At 38.5% G+C, this 15,997-nt stretch overlaps 1 protein-coding gene across 5 annotated transcripts in view; it reads right to left on the reverse strand.

Moving 5' to 3' along the window:
• The window catches only part of SLC4A4 (solute carrier family 4 member 4), a 395,294-nt gene that overhangs the window by 16,102 nt on the left and 363,195 nt on the right, over positions 1 to 15,997 (reverse strand). For 2 of the 5 annotated variants that reach the window (XM_073590581.1, XM_073590555.1), the window contains 5 exons: positions 11,467 to 11,535; positions 9,206 to 9,379; positions 6,464 to 6,625; positions 2,739 to 2,835; positions 100 to 176 (listed from right to left, as the gene is read on the reverse strand). In XM_073590581.1, coding sequence (XP_073446682.1) covers positions 133 to 176; positions 2,739 to 2,835; positions 6,464 to 6,625; positions 9,206 to 9,379; positions 11,467 to 11,535 — 546 coding nt within the window. In that variant the 3' untranslated portion in view covers positions 100 to 132. The remainder of the gene's footprint in view (positions 1 to 99; positions 177 to 2,738; positions 2,836 to 6,463; positions 6,626 to 9,205; positions 9,380 to 11,466; positions 11,536 to 15,997) is intronic. The other 3 variants (XM_073590565.1, XM_073590547.1, XM_073590572.1) reach the window with 2 other exon arrangements.

Consider the following 15,997-nt stretch of genomic DNA (forward strand, 5'->3'; position numbering starts at 1 on the left):
TGGTTCTGGATTTTCCATCAAAAAAACATAGATTCAAACTCCGGTGCATATTCACACCCTTAGGTATATAGTAAGATCGTTGTATATTAGACAGCTTACCTTGGCATAGTTGATTGAGTAAAAGGATGTCTTTCAGCAAGATGTGTGTCGTTCAAGGAATGTGAAAGGCTTTTCTCCTTTAGTTAATAAAAGAAGAGAACAGATCAATTATATGCGTGGCTATATTATAGGAATTACATGCCATATTAGTGAAATAGTGATAACTGATACTCACAATGGTGACATTAAATGTGGGCTACATGTAATTTTTTTACTACTAAAGAATCATGTGTTTGCCTGTATTGGACATCACATGGATGCAACGTGGATGGCATCAATGTGCTGCTCATCCACGTCACAGACTCATTCAGAGAAATGTATGAGTTTGGTACATGAATCTGGCCTAACTCAGCCATTTCTCCTCTTTTTTTTCTGAAGACCACCTGTCCACAAAAGTAAAGGACATGTAAAAACAGCTTAAGACTGTAATGTATCTGTGTGTAAGTGTTAAAACAAACATATAGTACAGGAGAACAACTGACATATGTAGGGCCATAGCTGAAAGCATTCCATCATATTAAATTCTACACATTTCAGGAGAATAAAGTAGGACTATTTCATTCCATAGCCTATTTGTATATTAGCTCATAGAAGCATGATTTATATAAATTACTCAGGGAGTTAATGTAAAATAACAATGAAAAGTGGTCTTCCAGATGGTGGTCTTCTAAAAGAATACAGCAAAAACACATAAGATATTATGGAACTGAAAATGTGTGGCACAGGAAATCTAATCTGGTTAAGGAATGGTCTTCTCAAAGAGGTGGTACCATTTATTGCACGAAATCTTATATATATATTTACTAGTATGTTGTCATTTGGTAACATTTATCACACAAAAGTATAATATACATGAACGGTATATTGCATAATCATGGAGTGAAATGATGAGGTTAATATCAAGTAGTTACAGACAAATCATGGCATCCGAACGAAAAGATACAGTGAAATAACAGCATATCCATCTTCAGGAAGATGTAGATTACTTCCATTTCTAAAGATATTGGTTTCCTATTATTTATTTTCTAAGAATAAACATCAGAAATGGTAACAACTTTACGAACTTTAAGTTCTGCTAGCAAAAGGCTTAAATGGAACTTACGCCTGAAAACTCTTCAAGTACTAAAAAAGTAATTTCTTTGGTAAGCTATGCTGTCTTAACATGAAAGCCTATAGTGTAAATGGAACATGCAGCCAAGTAATAGTAGCCAATTATTTTTCTGCCTACTGTGAAATTCTTTCAATGCATATAAGCTCATAGCTCAGCTAATACTTTAATCCCATCACAGATCTTGCAGAAGTTCTAATATCCTTATAATAAAGATGGAAACCAATAGCTTGTAGTCAACTCCCGTCTACACCTTCAAGCTAGAACAACATGCAGTAAATAACAAAGAAAGGACATTACAGTATCAATATAATATATTGGTTGACATGTCTACGTGGCGCGATCGTAGATGGAAGGAAACACAGAAGATGACAGATGAAACACAACGACAAATCATCCGTTGATGGTGAATTAGGATGTCCTGGAGATGAGGAGGATCACTGATCAAGCATAATGATGATCATTAATAGTTTTGTAAATTAGTTGGGAACCACAGGAAACACACAGAATTAGAAGAGAACATGGAATTTTTTGTAGAAAACCTAATATTACTAAGAACCACCAGACAAATTATGGAAAAGACAGAAAGGTTATGTACGAAGGTCAGTAATACGCAAGCTTTTTTTGAGATCAGGATTAGCATGTCCCTTGCAATCAAGGATTAGAATTAATACTTTGTTGGTTTAATATGAGCTGGAGAATTTAGTAAAGACTCTCACTAGGGTCAAATATCTGTGATAAGTCAAAGGGTTAAACAAAACAAAAGTAATATTGGCATTTTTTATTGCCATGGCAATATAAAGAAGGGTAGTGCAAACACTCCATCCCTTATTTCTAATGGGGACAAGGAGAATTGTGAAGGGACACTTTGATAGGTTATGTATGCAGTATAGGTTAACCACTTGGAAAAAAACAAGCAAATTGAAGGAGTATGGGCCATAACATGGATAACAGAACAACATGTGGGAGTACAGAAAGAGTTGTAAAAAATTAATGGGGAATTTTTTCAAAATCCAGCCTTGCCCTCTGCATCCGCTGTCTTTTAACTTTGGTCGCCTAAAAACAATTGGTTCCCATGTGGCCTGTGAGACTACCAACATTCTGGGATCATCAATGTGGGTTATCTGCCAAGGAGTCAAGATAAAAAAATAAGACCAAATGGGGCAAGGAGTAAAAATGTCAGCACTTCCCTGTGCTGGACTCTGCCTGGGACTCAAATTTACCATAGTATACTGTTTTCTTCCACTGGCTAATCTGAAAAAAAAAAAGTCAAGCTTTTATGGAATCCCACATTGCTTACCGGTCTTATTAATCACAGCTTGAAGTTCTATAAACCCTAATGCGGTATTTGGTTAATAGGTTTTACAAAGGTTATTTCATGAAGAACACAGTTAAGGATGAAGTTAGAAGCTCAGGCAAGATCTTTAGTGGAAACGTGAAGACAACAAGATAATTAGTAGATGGGAGACGGGAAAGTGATTTTTGAGAAGGACTGCTCACGGGTGGCATGCATGAGGTTAGATCTACTCACTCTCACCGGGTTTGCTATCGGAAAGGAACGGTTCCTGTTCCATGATGTCCATTGGGATTTTAATACTGGGGACTTTTTCTGAATAAGGGCTGTCAGACTGTGAAAGAAATGTGTAACAAATCTTAGAACAAACATTGTGACTCCTGTGTGTCGAGCAGACCGTCCTTCCTGTGGCATGATTGATGTACAGGCAACCTTACATGGAAGAAGTCATACTATTGACACATTAATTGCTTCCTCTTTTTTATTTTCAGGTGGACATTAACAGAAATCTCCAAGCAGGAAATATAATTGCTTACTTTAATTTATACAAAGCATTTCAGAAATCCCAAAAAAGTATTTTAAAACAATGGCAAAGTAAGAATCAGCGAGTTGGAACCAAGTATGTTTATACAGTTTGTGGCACAGATTGTAGAGAATTTTAGTTATCACTACTAGTACTAAAAGGAAATGTAATAAAGAACTCAAAAAGAGCACACTAAACAAACTGTAGGAAATAGAAACGAAACAAAGCTTTAAAAGGGAATATGTCACCGGGAATTTGTCTCTACATTATGTTATTCCCAGATTAGATGGCAAAGTCCCTAATTCCAGGTATGCCTCAATTACTAAGCTATTTGCTATAATTATGAGAACCTACTGCCATGTAGTCCTCTAAATTCATGAAGTATGTACAACCCCGCCCAAGCACTGATTGCCAGCTTTATGCCTATGCACTGTGCACACAGAAAACTGTCAATCAGTGGTATGGATGCGGTTATACAGAGCTCAGCATTCTGAGAGCCAGGATATCTGCTGCAAATAAAACTTTTTCAAAACTGCAGCAAGCAGCCCAGTAAGTGATACATAGTTTGAATCAGAGTCTATATCCCTACATCATGCTGCTCTCAAATGAGGTAGAAAAAATCTGAAGACAGATTCCCTTTAACAATATTTGTTGGAGAATATGACAAGTTGATTGTTTTCTTCCCCTTAAAAGGTGCTGCAGTATTTTCGGCAGCAGTTTAGGACAAACAATTTTGGTGCAATTGTTCACCCCCGTGGGATAAGCTGCTGACAATGACCATTTTTGTGTCTGAATACATAATGTGATCAAACGACAATTAAGCATCTGCACATTTGTGGTCTCATTGGTAGACATTTTTACATGGGGTGATAGATGGGAGCAAATTTTCAATGATCAAATCATGTTGTGTAAACTGGCCTTCAGTATAGTTATTTGGCTACTGGAAGACCAGACAATACAGTCTTCTGTCTTGTGATCTTCACACTCTCATAGATATTTGACATTTGTTAACAGAAAAAGCCAGCCATGATGAAATCAGCCAATCTAGCTGACTCTTCACCATAACTATGAACGTCCTATGAATATTGGATGGTCCGGCAAATTTATACCTATCGTATATGGCCATTTAATGAGTTCTTGAGCGTATTCAATGTTCTCTGTAGATACTCGCTCTCAGTATCAGTCAGCATCAAACCATTATGAGAATTATCAAGATAAAGAGAATTCCTTTAGCACGATCCAATGTTGCATCAAAGTGTATGTATTTTAGAGCATTGACCAGAACAGTAAGATGAAAAAGAAGCCGCCAGGGTGAAGGTGGATGACCTGATGACTCACAGAGGACTCTGCTCTACCACCAGGTCATAAACCACAAGAAAACTCTTTAAGGTCAAGTAATTACAATAACATCCAACATAGAGCTACATAAAAGCAGCATATATCAGGCTTCCACATCTTGTCTTATCCACAACTGTAGACTTTACTTGGCCTTCTCACGAACAACTTTACTGTAGTGGGGCCATAAAGCACACTTGTCCAATAACAGTTTTCATTTGGTAGCTTTGCATTTTATGAAGGATAATAAGAATGATATCTATGTTACTTTTTGTTATGCTCACTCCATTGCCATAGTTATAAGTCTATATCAGGGACACATGCAAAATTCCATACTTAGAGCTATTGTCTTTTTAGTTTGTATTTCATAAATCAATAATACACATGAAAGTAAGCAACTTTCTAATACACCTTATCAAAGAAATGTGCTTTTCCTCCTCCCGGAATGATCATTCATTCTCAATTCAGGGGTAAAAATTGTATTCAATGAAGACAGATTTTCACATTTCTGAGATAGGAGATGACAGTTGGTGCTTTACAAATCTATGGAGAGGGGAAGAGCTAGCTGCAGACACAGACATTCTGCTGAATTCAGACTAACAGCTCTTCACAGAACTTTATGAGCCACAACTGTCATCTCCTATCTCAGTAATAGGAACATTTGTTTTCAATGAAGACAGATTTTACCTGTGAAATGAGAATTTTGAGAAGCAAATTTCTATAATAAGATATAACACAAAGTTTCCTTTTATTACATGTACTATTGATTTATAAAAATAATTGAAAACAACAGTTACTCCTTAATGGTAGAAAAATTGCTATTTTAGAATATCAAGAACCATATTATATTTGCAGAACAGAAATGATATATCCCAGAAATTGCCAAATTCATGAAAAGTTAGCTCACAAACCAAAAATAGAAATCCACAATCTGGCAGCTGAATTAAAGCCCCAAATCACATGTGCATGCAACCAAAAGTGCTAAAAAATAGATTTTATTTGTTATCCAATAAAATACTGTATAAAAGATGAGTGCATCCTAAGATGCTTCGCTGAAGGATGTCATATTGTGGTAGGTGTTAAGTAGCTTTTAACTTAATAAACACTGTAACATACCATTGGTATAAGATAAAAACTTAAATAAAATGACATGTTCTCATGCAGCACAATCATCAATGGGATATTCCAACTTCTCTAAGTATATGTCGAATAAATGAGTAGAAATCAGAATTGCCAGAAGGGCTTTCAAAGGCCCGGCATCACGCCTTCTCCGAGTCCTCTAATGTACGGCTGACTGTCCAGAATGAAAGTGATTTCTTCTAACATCAGGGATTACTAGGACTTTCATCAACTTTATTGACAGCACTTTAAATATCATCTTATTTACATAGTCAAGAAAGTGAATGTGACTGCAGAAAAATTGATTACACTTAAGATCATAAAACTATGTAAAAACCTGAAAAAAATGCATGCCATATCCATTAAGTTAGATTATCCCATCTAATACTTTCATTAGCAAGCTAGAGTTCATTACTTAGATGCAAACATGAAGATTAGTTCTCATGCCCCACTATGGACAGACACATATACAAAGCTTAAATATTAAGCTGGGATTATAATAAAAGGCATCAAAATGCCATTTCAAATCTCATAATCATCCGAACAGTTGAGGTTGTCACAGAATGGGTAATGTGTGTAATGTAAGAGACTGTGGAGGAACATTATGGTAAATCTTACAATAGCGAAGCTAACGTGAAGTGTTTGTGCTTAATGAGACCTAGAAAAAAAAGTGATGATTCCGAGAGCGATCATGGATTATGTGAGGAATTATACTACAATATATGCCCACACTGGCCTACAGAACGGGTCCTTTGTTATCAATGTTTCGATGACCATTAAATCATTTCAATAGCAACTAAGGTATAAAGAGTTGGGGGTTTTTAACAAAACTCTAAAGTAGTTTTGTTTGCCCAAGCTTGAAGAACCATCTCCCTCCTTCCAAGTAAGTGTAGACAATGGCTCTATTTATAAGTAAATTTGACCTTCAGCCCATGCCAGAAGGAAGAAAGACATGCATATGTTGGAGCGAAAAACTATTCCTTACGTCATCATTGTCGCTGTCCACACTTCCTTTCTTCTTTTTCTTTTTCTTTTCATCTTCCTTCTTCTTCTTGTCTTTCTCAGGAATCACATCATCTAGGAAGCTAAGATCATGCTTGGAGAAGAGGTAGTCGATGGCTTTCCTCACCGCTACTAGAGCCAGAATCTGCAAGAGGATTGTGTCATTGTAAGGTTTTCTGAAAATTATAGTTTACACATCTCTGATAATAGCAGTAAAATTAAATAAAAATGAATGTATAGGAATTTTACAGAGAATTTTTGCATGGATACAGGCTGATCAAGATGGTTTTATGGGAAGTCTTTCATGTCAAAGAGTTGAAAGATACTTTTAGTATGTTTGTTCATAAGTCATGAATGGGTATTCTGGTCACACCAAATTATTATTGTTTTCTTTTTTTTAAGGAAAAATTAAACAATATTTCTCCAATACACTTTCTGTAACAATCCTATATGCAAATCTTGTGAATGAGAGACTTATTTAGTCAACTTTGGTTATTTGGGAATGTTACAGTGGTACCTGAAAGTTTGTAAACCATTCAAGATTTTCTATATTTCTGCATCAACTTGACCTAAAACTACATTACATTTTCATACAGGTCCTAAAAGTTGATAAGCAGAACCAACTCAAAACAAATTAGTCAAAAGTATTAGACTTTGCTATTTTCTACACATGGAAAATCATTCAATATCACATCTCTATGAGTTGCAAAGCATGTGAACCTTTAGGATTTACAGATAACTTCAAAGTGAAATTAAATTCTGGTGTTTTCAATCAATGCGATGATAGTCAGATGTGAGTGACCTATTTTTTTTCAAGGTACAGGGATCTATAAAAGTCTGATTTTTAAAACACCATTGTGGAAGTGTGTCATGACATGAACATAGACCTCACAGGGAAAGTTGTTAGTGCTCATTTTGCTGGAAAAAGTTTTAAAAAATCTCCAAAAAGTTTGGACTTTACCAATTCACCGTCTGACAGGTTTAATACAAATATAGGAAATTCATGGACATTATTACCTGCCCCAGGAGGGCTTATCCAACAAAGATCACTCAAAGAACAAGGCTTATTATATTCTACAAGGTCTTAAGGGAACCCAAGATAATGCCTAAAGCACTAAAGGCCTCTCTCACATTAACTAATGTTAATGTTCACGAGTCTAAAATCAGAAGGACACTGAAAAACAAAGGTGTGCATGGCAGAATTGCAAGAAGAGACCCACTACTCTCCAAAAACAACATTGCTGCCCATCTGAAGTTTGCTAAAAATCACCTGGACAGGCCACAAGGCTACTGGAACAATGTTTTGCTTATGGATGACATCAAAATAGAGCTTTTTAGATTTAAGCCGAGTTTTTCAGCACATTTTTTGTGCTGAAAACGCCCCCCTCGGCTTATACACGAGTCAATTGTCCAGAAAGCCGGCGGGGGAGGGGGAGCAGCAGAGCAGCGGGTCACAGGAGGCAGTAGCTGGCGGCTGTTACTGTGCCTGCTGCTAAAGAGAAATGAATAGCAGCGAACAGTGACAGCTGCCGGCTTCCAGAAGAAATCCTAATCACCCAGCAGCGTGCCCACGCAGCGTCTCGGTGGTCCCAGTATCTTTGCTGCATCTCCATGGTTCCGACTTCTTACGGCACAATTACGTGGCCCCACTCATTAAGGTAATGAATATGCACGCGTCTCTACTCCTATAGGTGTGAAGCACATATTCATTATCTTAATGAGCAGCGCCACGTGATCGCGCAGGAAGAGCTGCTGGAAGCCGGAACCATGGAGATGCTGCGAAGACGCTGACACCACCGAGACGTTGCAGGGCACGCTGCTGGGTGAGTAGGATAGGGGATAAGGATCCATGCATACCAGGACGTGATGGGGGAGCCATGCATACAATGACAGGGACCGAGGAGCCATGCATAGCAGGACAAGGACCGGGGAGCCATGCATAGCAGGACATGGACCGGGGAGCCATGCATATAATGACAGGGATCAGGGAGCCATGCATACCAGGACAGCGATGGGGAAGCCATGTATACCAGGACAGGGACGGGGGAGTCATGCATACCAGGACAGGGATGAGGGGACAATGCATACCTGGCTTATACTCGAGTCAATAAGCTTATCCAGTTTTCCGTGGCAAAATTAGGTGCCTAGGCTTATACTCGGGTCAGCTTATACTCAAGTATACATGGTATATATATTATTTGAGCCTTTCTGCTTTCTAATAGTTTCCAGTACCTATTGCTGAATTTAATTTTTTTTTAAATGTGAATATGGAAATAAACGTTAGGTTTTTATTATTTCGTAATGGTCACTTCTCCTGCTTACGCCAGTTGTAAGTATCAGACATCCATTGTAAGTATCTCTGATTAATATTATTTAAATTATTGTGTTATTTGGAACTATAATGTACATGAATTATCAATAGTTGACAGAACCTGTGTTGGCAGCCATGCACCCAGGAAATATGCTAAACCCCCATTCACCTGTATATTTACAATGGCGTTCTATAGGTGATTGATGTTACTATATGATATATGCATAAAATTAAACAAAATTGTAAAAGAGCCTAAACTTAAGTCCATAAGCCATATTCCAAATAGTTCTGTGTGGTTCTGATCTCAAATACTAAGCTAAAGTTACCCTCTAAAGCTATATACTGCAAATATGCATAAAATCAACTGTAATACATTGATACATTAAAATTCAAAAATTCATGTAATTCACTCACCATAACTGGGAATATAATAGCAGCCTCTGTTGATTTCAGAATCCAGAGCAGTGCCAGACATACAATCTGAATGAGAGTGAATAGATGTACCCTGCGCAATGGAACATGGCGTAAATAAATGAAATCTGGCTGATGTTTCGCAGGCATCAAAAGCAGCTTCAGGCGATCCATGAACTGGATAAAAAGAATATAAAGAGTATTAGCAAGTGGCGGCACATCCCAAGCACATAAAACATTTTTTTATATATACTGTAAATAAAGTAAAACAGTACTAATGGTTGTTATGGACATTATTTTATAATTGGGCTTTTCCACATTACAGATTTGAGATCTTCACAGATACAATTTATTAAATCATAAAAATTAATAATTGACAGGTTCCAAATATTAATAAATGAATAAAGCCACACTTAAGCCTGTAATTGAGGAGAATTATATCCGTTTATTACCCTTTTAAAGACGCACTCCCGTCAAAAATGTTATCCTCTTAATATATTGCATACAACATTTATACAACAATAAACTTAGCAGAAAGGCAAAATGAGCAACTGTAAGTACACAGTGCTATGTAATATGATGACTGCAATTTATTAAGAATTTGATGGGAGTGCTTTTTACATTTTATTACTTTATTATTGCACCAAAAAGACAATCAGACAGTAAAGTCAGATATAAATAAAACAAAAGCAGAAAAATTGTGATAAATGATCAACAGTTCCTGCAATATTTCACACATCCATGGAAATTACAGATGTGAGAATGAGATCCATGATACTAAGATCTGAGTTTTGAGGATCAGAGGAGGACGTACTCAGTAGGTCTCTGTGTTGTCCGCTAAAAAATAATCGAGACGCACATTGGATTTCACACGGATGTATGAATGCACCCTTTAAGGGTAATTCAGGTTCAGAATGTTGATGGCTAATCTTTTGGAATAGGGGTTTGAATATCTGGTCCTTGGTGTTCTGACTGTAGGCCAACCCACCCATTAAGATCTTAGAGGAGGTTGCAGCCCTCTTCTGTTCTGTTTACCTGTCTACTGTCTACATATTAATGGTTGTGTATGTTGGATATTTCAGAAAGGCTCCGTTGAAGTAATTGAGACAACCCACACTGAGGACAGACAGGAAAAAAGGTAAACAGAGTAGAAGAACCTGTTCGATGAGGTTTGGAAGCCCAGTTCCCCGCTGATCGGATGTAGATGATCTATCCTAACGGATACACCATCATTATTGCAAACATGGAAAATATCTTCAAAAAACAGTAAAAGAAGTAAAACCAAGGATGTGTGAACACAGTCTTGAAATATAATCAAACAGGATGACTGAGGGAGAGGTGATGCTAAAATACGTCAATTTTTACATTAAAGGGGTTGTCTGACAGTAAAACATTTTTTTAGGCATGAATTGATTGAAAATAATATATCCATCTGGAAGCAGTGCTTGGAAGTCACAGCACTGCTGCTGCCTGTAATCGTCTGCAGCGGACAAGTGCACGACATCGGAGAAACAATTAATGATGTCTCATCTAGTCACCTGACCGCTGCAGCAAATCAAAGGCTGCAGCAGTCCTATGACTTCCAAACAGGGCAGACTCTACTTCTAGAGCCTGCGCTGGATCCACAGGGCATTACAAGGGAGTATGCATCTGTTTAGAGTTTTCAAGAAATCCATGCATGAAAAAATAAATATTTTACTATCGGACAACCCTCATAAAGGGGCTTACAAGGAAAATAGCTAAATAAATAAAACATGTTCATGAACTAGTAAAACAGGTGTTACAGAAGCATGGCATGGTTATTGCGTCGCCTTTACTTACAATGAATGGTAGGTTCCTGTTTCTTGGGCATGCTCGGATAACATAGTCGAGTCCCTGTGGCTGCATCTTGTGAGGCAGTAGACAGCCAAGCCAACAGGCAATCCCTGCATGTGTTCTGGCTGTCTACCGCCGCAAAATATGCAGCCGCAGGGGCTCAAATGTATTACTGGAGCCAGCCCAAGATACTCGGATAACACCTGAGCATGCTCGGGTAACACATTGTCCGAGCACGTTTGCTCATCACTACAGCTTACCATCAGTGTCTGAAAAGCTATTTCAACGTCACTACGGTTGTACTTCCTGCAAGAAGTGACGGCTGCAACAAAACTGGAGGATATCAATATCTGTCTAGGCAGAGCAATCAAGTGACCAAAATTTGGATGGAAATGTTACTTTATAGTTTGGTAGATGGGTGATTGGGTAACAATGATAACATTTCATACCTGTACGCCATTGAGGGATGCCACCCCCATATATAAGAAGACTCCATATAGAACAGGCATAGGGATAAACTAGAAAATAGAAAGAAAACACAGACTCAATGATCAGCAGTCGCGTACTGTATGTCCCCGGAGGATCGTGCCTATTGACATGAATGGCCGATCTTAAGACATGGGAGAAGCCACAATTTTCATAGACTCTACAAGGTCACATAGAAAGGTGTTATGTGGACAAAACACCTTTACATGATGGCTTCACACTCATTTTCCCATTGAGCGTTGATAATGTGTTTCAACCACAAAGAACTAACATTGATGTTCTGAGCCGCAGCTTCAGAAAGTAGGACACAGATGTATTACAAACTCTTTTTCCATTGTGTTCAACATTGAAAAGTCCAAGGACCACAAAATCACAAGCTAAACACTTTAATAACTTATTAAAGTTTAGTCTTTGATCGCCAAGATCTCATTTCCAAGGCATGTCGTTATTGCTCCCTGCGCTGGGTGAGATCACTAACTCCGGGCTGGAGCAGAAATTACTTTGCGCAATAACTTAATTAATCCACTTGCCAAATCCGTGTGACCTTGACAACAAAGCTGTATAGTGCATGAGTCAGGAGCTGATAATGATATTTACTACTAGCAAATTAAGTGTGTTTTAATGCTACACCACCGCTCAACATTAGGAGAAAGTGGAGCCTAATGTTTGGTCATGACGGCAGCATGCATATATATAGTCTACCACTGGGTGGCAGTAACATCTCACTAGAATTCTGACAAAACTTCACGTAAATGGCCAGTTTGTAAAAACTTACACTGAAAAGCTACGTTCCCACGATAAGTATTTGCGGAGTCTTAGCTATTGTAGATTTTCAGCAGCATTTATGCACCTATTAAGCAAATTAGATTAGCTATGTTTTTTTAATTGCAGTTTTGAGTGCTTTTTCACCTGTTTTTATATTATTATTATTATTATTATTATTAATTCTGTAGTTTTAGGTATGTCATATTATAAATAAGGGTGATATTTCCTGTATTTGGTTTTGACAAACTTTATTGACACATTGCTCCAGGCCCCTGATATTTGAAGGGTGCCTTCTCCAAACTGCCATTTTTAGATCTCTCCACAGGTGTTCTATGGGATTCAGGTCTGGATTCATTGCTGGCCACCTTAGAAGTCTCCAGTGCTTTCTCTCAAACCATTTTCTAGTGCTTTTTGAAGTGTGTTTTGGGTCATTGTCCTGCTGGAAGACCCATGACCTCTGAGGGAGACCCAGCTTTCTCACACTGGGTTCTACATTATGCTGCAAAATTTGTTGGTAGTCTTAAGACTTCATAATGCCATGCACACGGTCAAGCAGTCCAGTGCCAGAGGCAGCAAAGCAACCCCAAAACATCAGGGAACCTCCTCCATGTTTGACTGTAGGGACCGTGTTCTTTTCTTTGAATGCCTCTTTTTTTCTCCTGTAAACTCTATGTTGATGCCTTTGCCCAAAAAGCTCTACTTTTGTCTCATCTGACCAGAGAACATTCTTCCAAAATGTTTTAGGCTTTTTCAGGTAAGTTTTGGCAAACTCCAGCCTGGCTTTTTTATGTCTCGGGGTAAGAAGAGGGGTCTTCCTGGGTCTCCTACCATACAGTCCCTTTTCATTCAGACGCCGACGGATAGTACAGGTTGACACTGTTGTACCCTCGGACTGCAGGGCAGCTTGAACTTGTTTGGATGTTAGTCGAGGTTCTTTATCCAACATCCGCACAATCTTGCGTTGAAATCTCTAGTCAATTTTTCTTTTTCATCCACATCTAGGGAGGTTAGCCACAGTGCCATGGGCTTTAAACTTCTTGATGACACTGTGCACGGTAGACACAGGAACATTCAGGTCTTTGGAGATGGACTTCTAGCCTTGATATTGCTCATGCTTCCTCACAATTTGGTTTCTCAAGTCCTCAGACAGTTCTTTGGTCTTCTTTCTTTTCTCCATGCTCAATGTGGTACACACAAGGACACAGGACAGAGGTTGAGTCAACTTTAATCCATGTCAACTGGCTGCAAGTGTGATTTAGTTATTGCCAACACCTGTTAGGTGCCACAGGTAAGTTACAGGTGCTGTTAATTACACAAATTAGAGAAGCATCACATGATTTTTCGAACAGTGCCAATACTTTTGTCCACCCTCTTTTTCATGTTTGGTGTGGAATTATATCCAATTTGGCTTTAGGACAATTCTTTTTGTGTTTTTTCATTTAAGACAAATTAAATGAAGATAATAATACCAAAGAATTTGTGTTTGCAATCATTTTCAGAAAGAAACTGAGCATTATCTGACAGAATTGCAGGGGTGTCAATACTTTTGGCCACAACTGTGTATATATATATATATATATATCAAACTAGACAAGCTGACAAATGAGATTCTTCAAAAATTTCTGAGCATGAGCTGAGACAGAATAATACTGAGATGCTTGCTGTGCTCATAGATAAATAGTATAATACTAGCTGAAGAGCCCGGCGTTGCCTGGGCATAGTAACCAACTGTGGTTAGTTATAACAAATTATAATGATTATATTGCACATAAAAACATTTCACATCATATATTCAACACTACAGATTTGAAACACAAATTAAACGATTACCCAAGTAATGATAGTATTTTATTTTCAACTCATTCAAGAGACTTTTGATAAACAACATTTTTGGTTTTTCCTTTCGGTGCAAAGATGAACAGATTTTTGGCAGTTCCAACTCTTGAACAGACCACGTAAAGTTGACCATGAGAAAAGCATGGAGATTGCAAATCGATCCCTACTACTTTCAAGGACTGTCACTGAGCATTGTTAATGGACATTGCAAATAGCAGTTGAACTGGAAACTGGAGGCGTTTAAAGTCAAAAAACAAATCAGATGGAATGAGTGGAATTCTTGGAATGAAAATGTCCTCTCCTTTGGCACATCCTGTTTCTGAGCTGTGTATCTCATCCTATCCTGTGTGATAATGTCTGCTGAGCTATGTACCTAATCCTCTGCTGTGTGATACTTTCTGCTGAGCTGTGTATCTAATCCTATCGTGTGTTACTGACTGCTCAGCCGTGTATCTAATCCTATCATGTGTGATACTGACTGCTGAGCAGTGTATCTAATCCTATCCTGTGTTATACCGTCTGCTGAGCCGTGTATCTAACCCTATCCTGTGTGATACTGACTGCTGAGCCATGTACCTAATCCTATCATGTGTGTTACTGACTGCTCAGCCATGTATCTAATTCTATCCTGTGTGATACTGATTGCTGAGCCGTGTATCTAATCCTATCCTGTGTGATACTGATTGCTGAGCTGTGTATCTAATCCTATTATGTGTGATACTGTGTGCTGAGCTGTGTATTTAATCCTATCCTGTGTGATACTGTCTGCTGAGCCATGTATCTAATACTATTCTGTGTGATACTATGTGCTGAGCTGTGTATCTAATCCTATCCTGTGTGATTTTGTCTGCTGAGCCGTGTATCTATTCCTATCCTGTGTGATACTGACTGCTGAACTGTGTATCTAATCCGATCCTGTGTGATACTGACTGCTGAGCCATGTGTCTAATCCTCTCCTGTGTGATACTGACTGCTGAGCTGTGTATCTAATCCTATCCTGTGTGATACAGTGTGCTGAGCTGTATATCTAATCATATCCTGTGTCATACTGTCTGCTGAGCCGTGTATCTAATACTATTCTGTGTGATACTGTGTGCTGAGCTATGTATCTAATCCTATCCTGTGTGATTCTATCTGCTGAGCCGTGTATCTATTCCTATCCTGTGTGATACTGACTGCTGAGCTGTGTATCTAATCCAATCTTGTGTGATACTGACTGCTAAGCCGTGTATCTAATCCTATCCTGTGTGATACTGACTGCTGAGCCATGTGTCTAATCTTCTCCTGTGTGATACTGACTGCTGAGCTGTGTATCTAATCCTATCCTGTGTGATACTGACTGCTGGGCCGTGTATCTATTCCTATCCTGTGTGATACTGGGCTCCCCCTGCAGTCTATGTCAGAGGGTGGTCTGTGTTGACACGGTAATAAATTGTGTTATTTCCAGCTTTACAGAAGGACGATAAAACCATAGAAATGATAAGAATAATAGGCCTCAGTTACCACAACTGTCTACAAAGAAAACTGTTACTCATAGCAACCAATCACAGCTCATTTTTCATCTTTTAAACAGCTCTGGGACAGCGTGGCGAGTTTGGAGTGGCGACTTTTGTGTTTCGACTTTTATGTGGCGAGGTTGGTGTATGTGTGGTGAAATGTGTGCTGAGGATGGTATGTGTGTTGAAGCACGTGCTAGTGTGTGGCGCATTTTGTGTGTGTGTTCATATCCCCGTGTGTGGTGAGTATCCCATGTCAGGGCCCCACCTTAGCAACTGTACGGTATATACTCTTTGGCGCCATCGCTCTCATTCTTTAAGTCCCCCTTGTTCTCGTCTGGCAGCTGTCAATTTGCTTCCAACACATTTCCTTTCACTTTTTCCCCATTATGTAGAT

The sequence above is a fragment of the Dendrobates tinctorius genome, unplaced genomic scaffold (genome assembly GCF_039654945.1).
Source record: "Dendrobates tinctorius isolate UK_male_01 unplaced genomic scaffold, ASM3965494v1 ptg000011l, whole genome shotgun sequence".
NCBI classification, from domain to species: domain Eukaryota; kingdom Metazoa; phylum Chordata; class Amphibia; order Anura; family Dendrobatidae; genus Dendrobates; species Dendrobates tinctorius.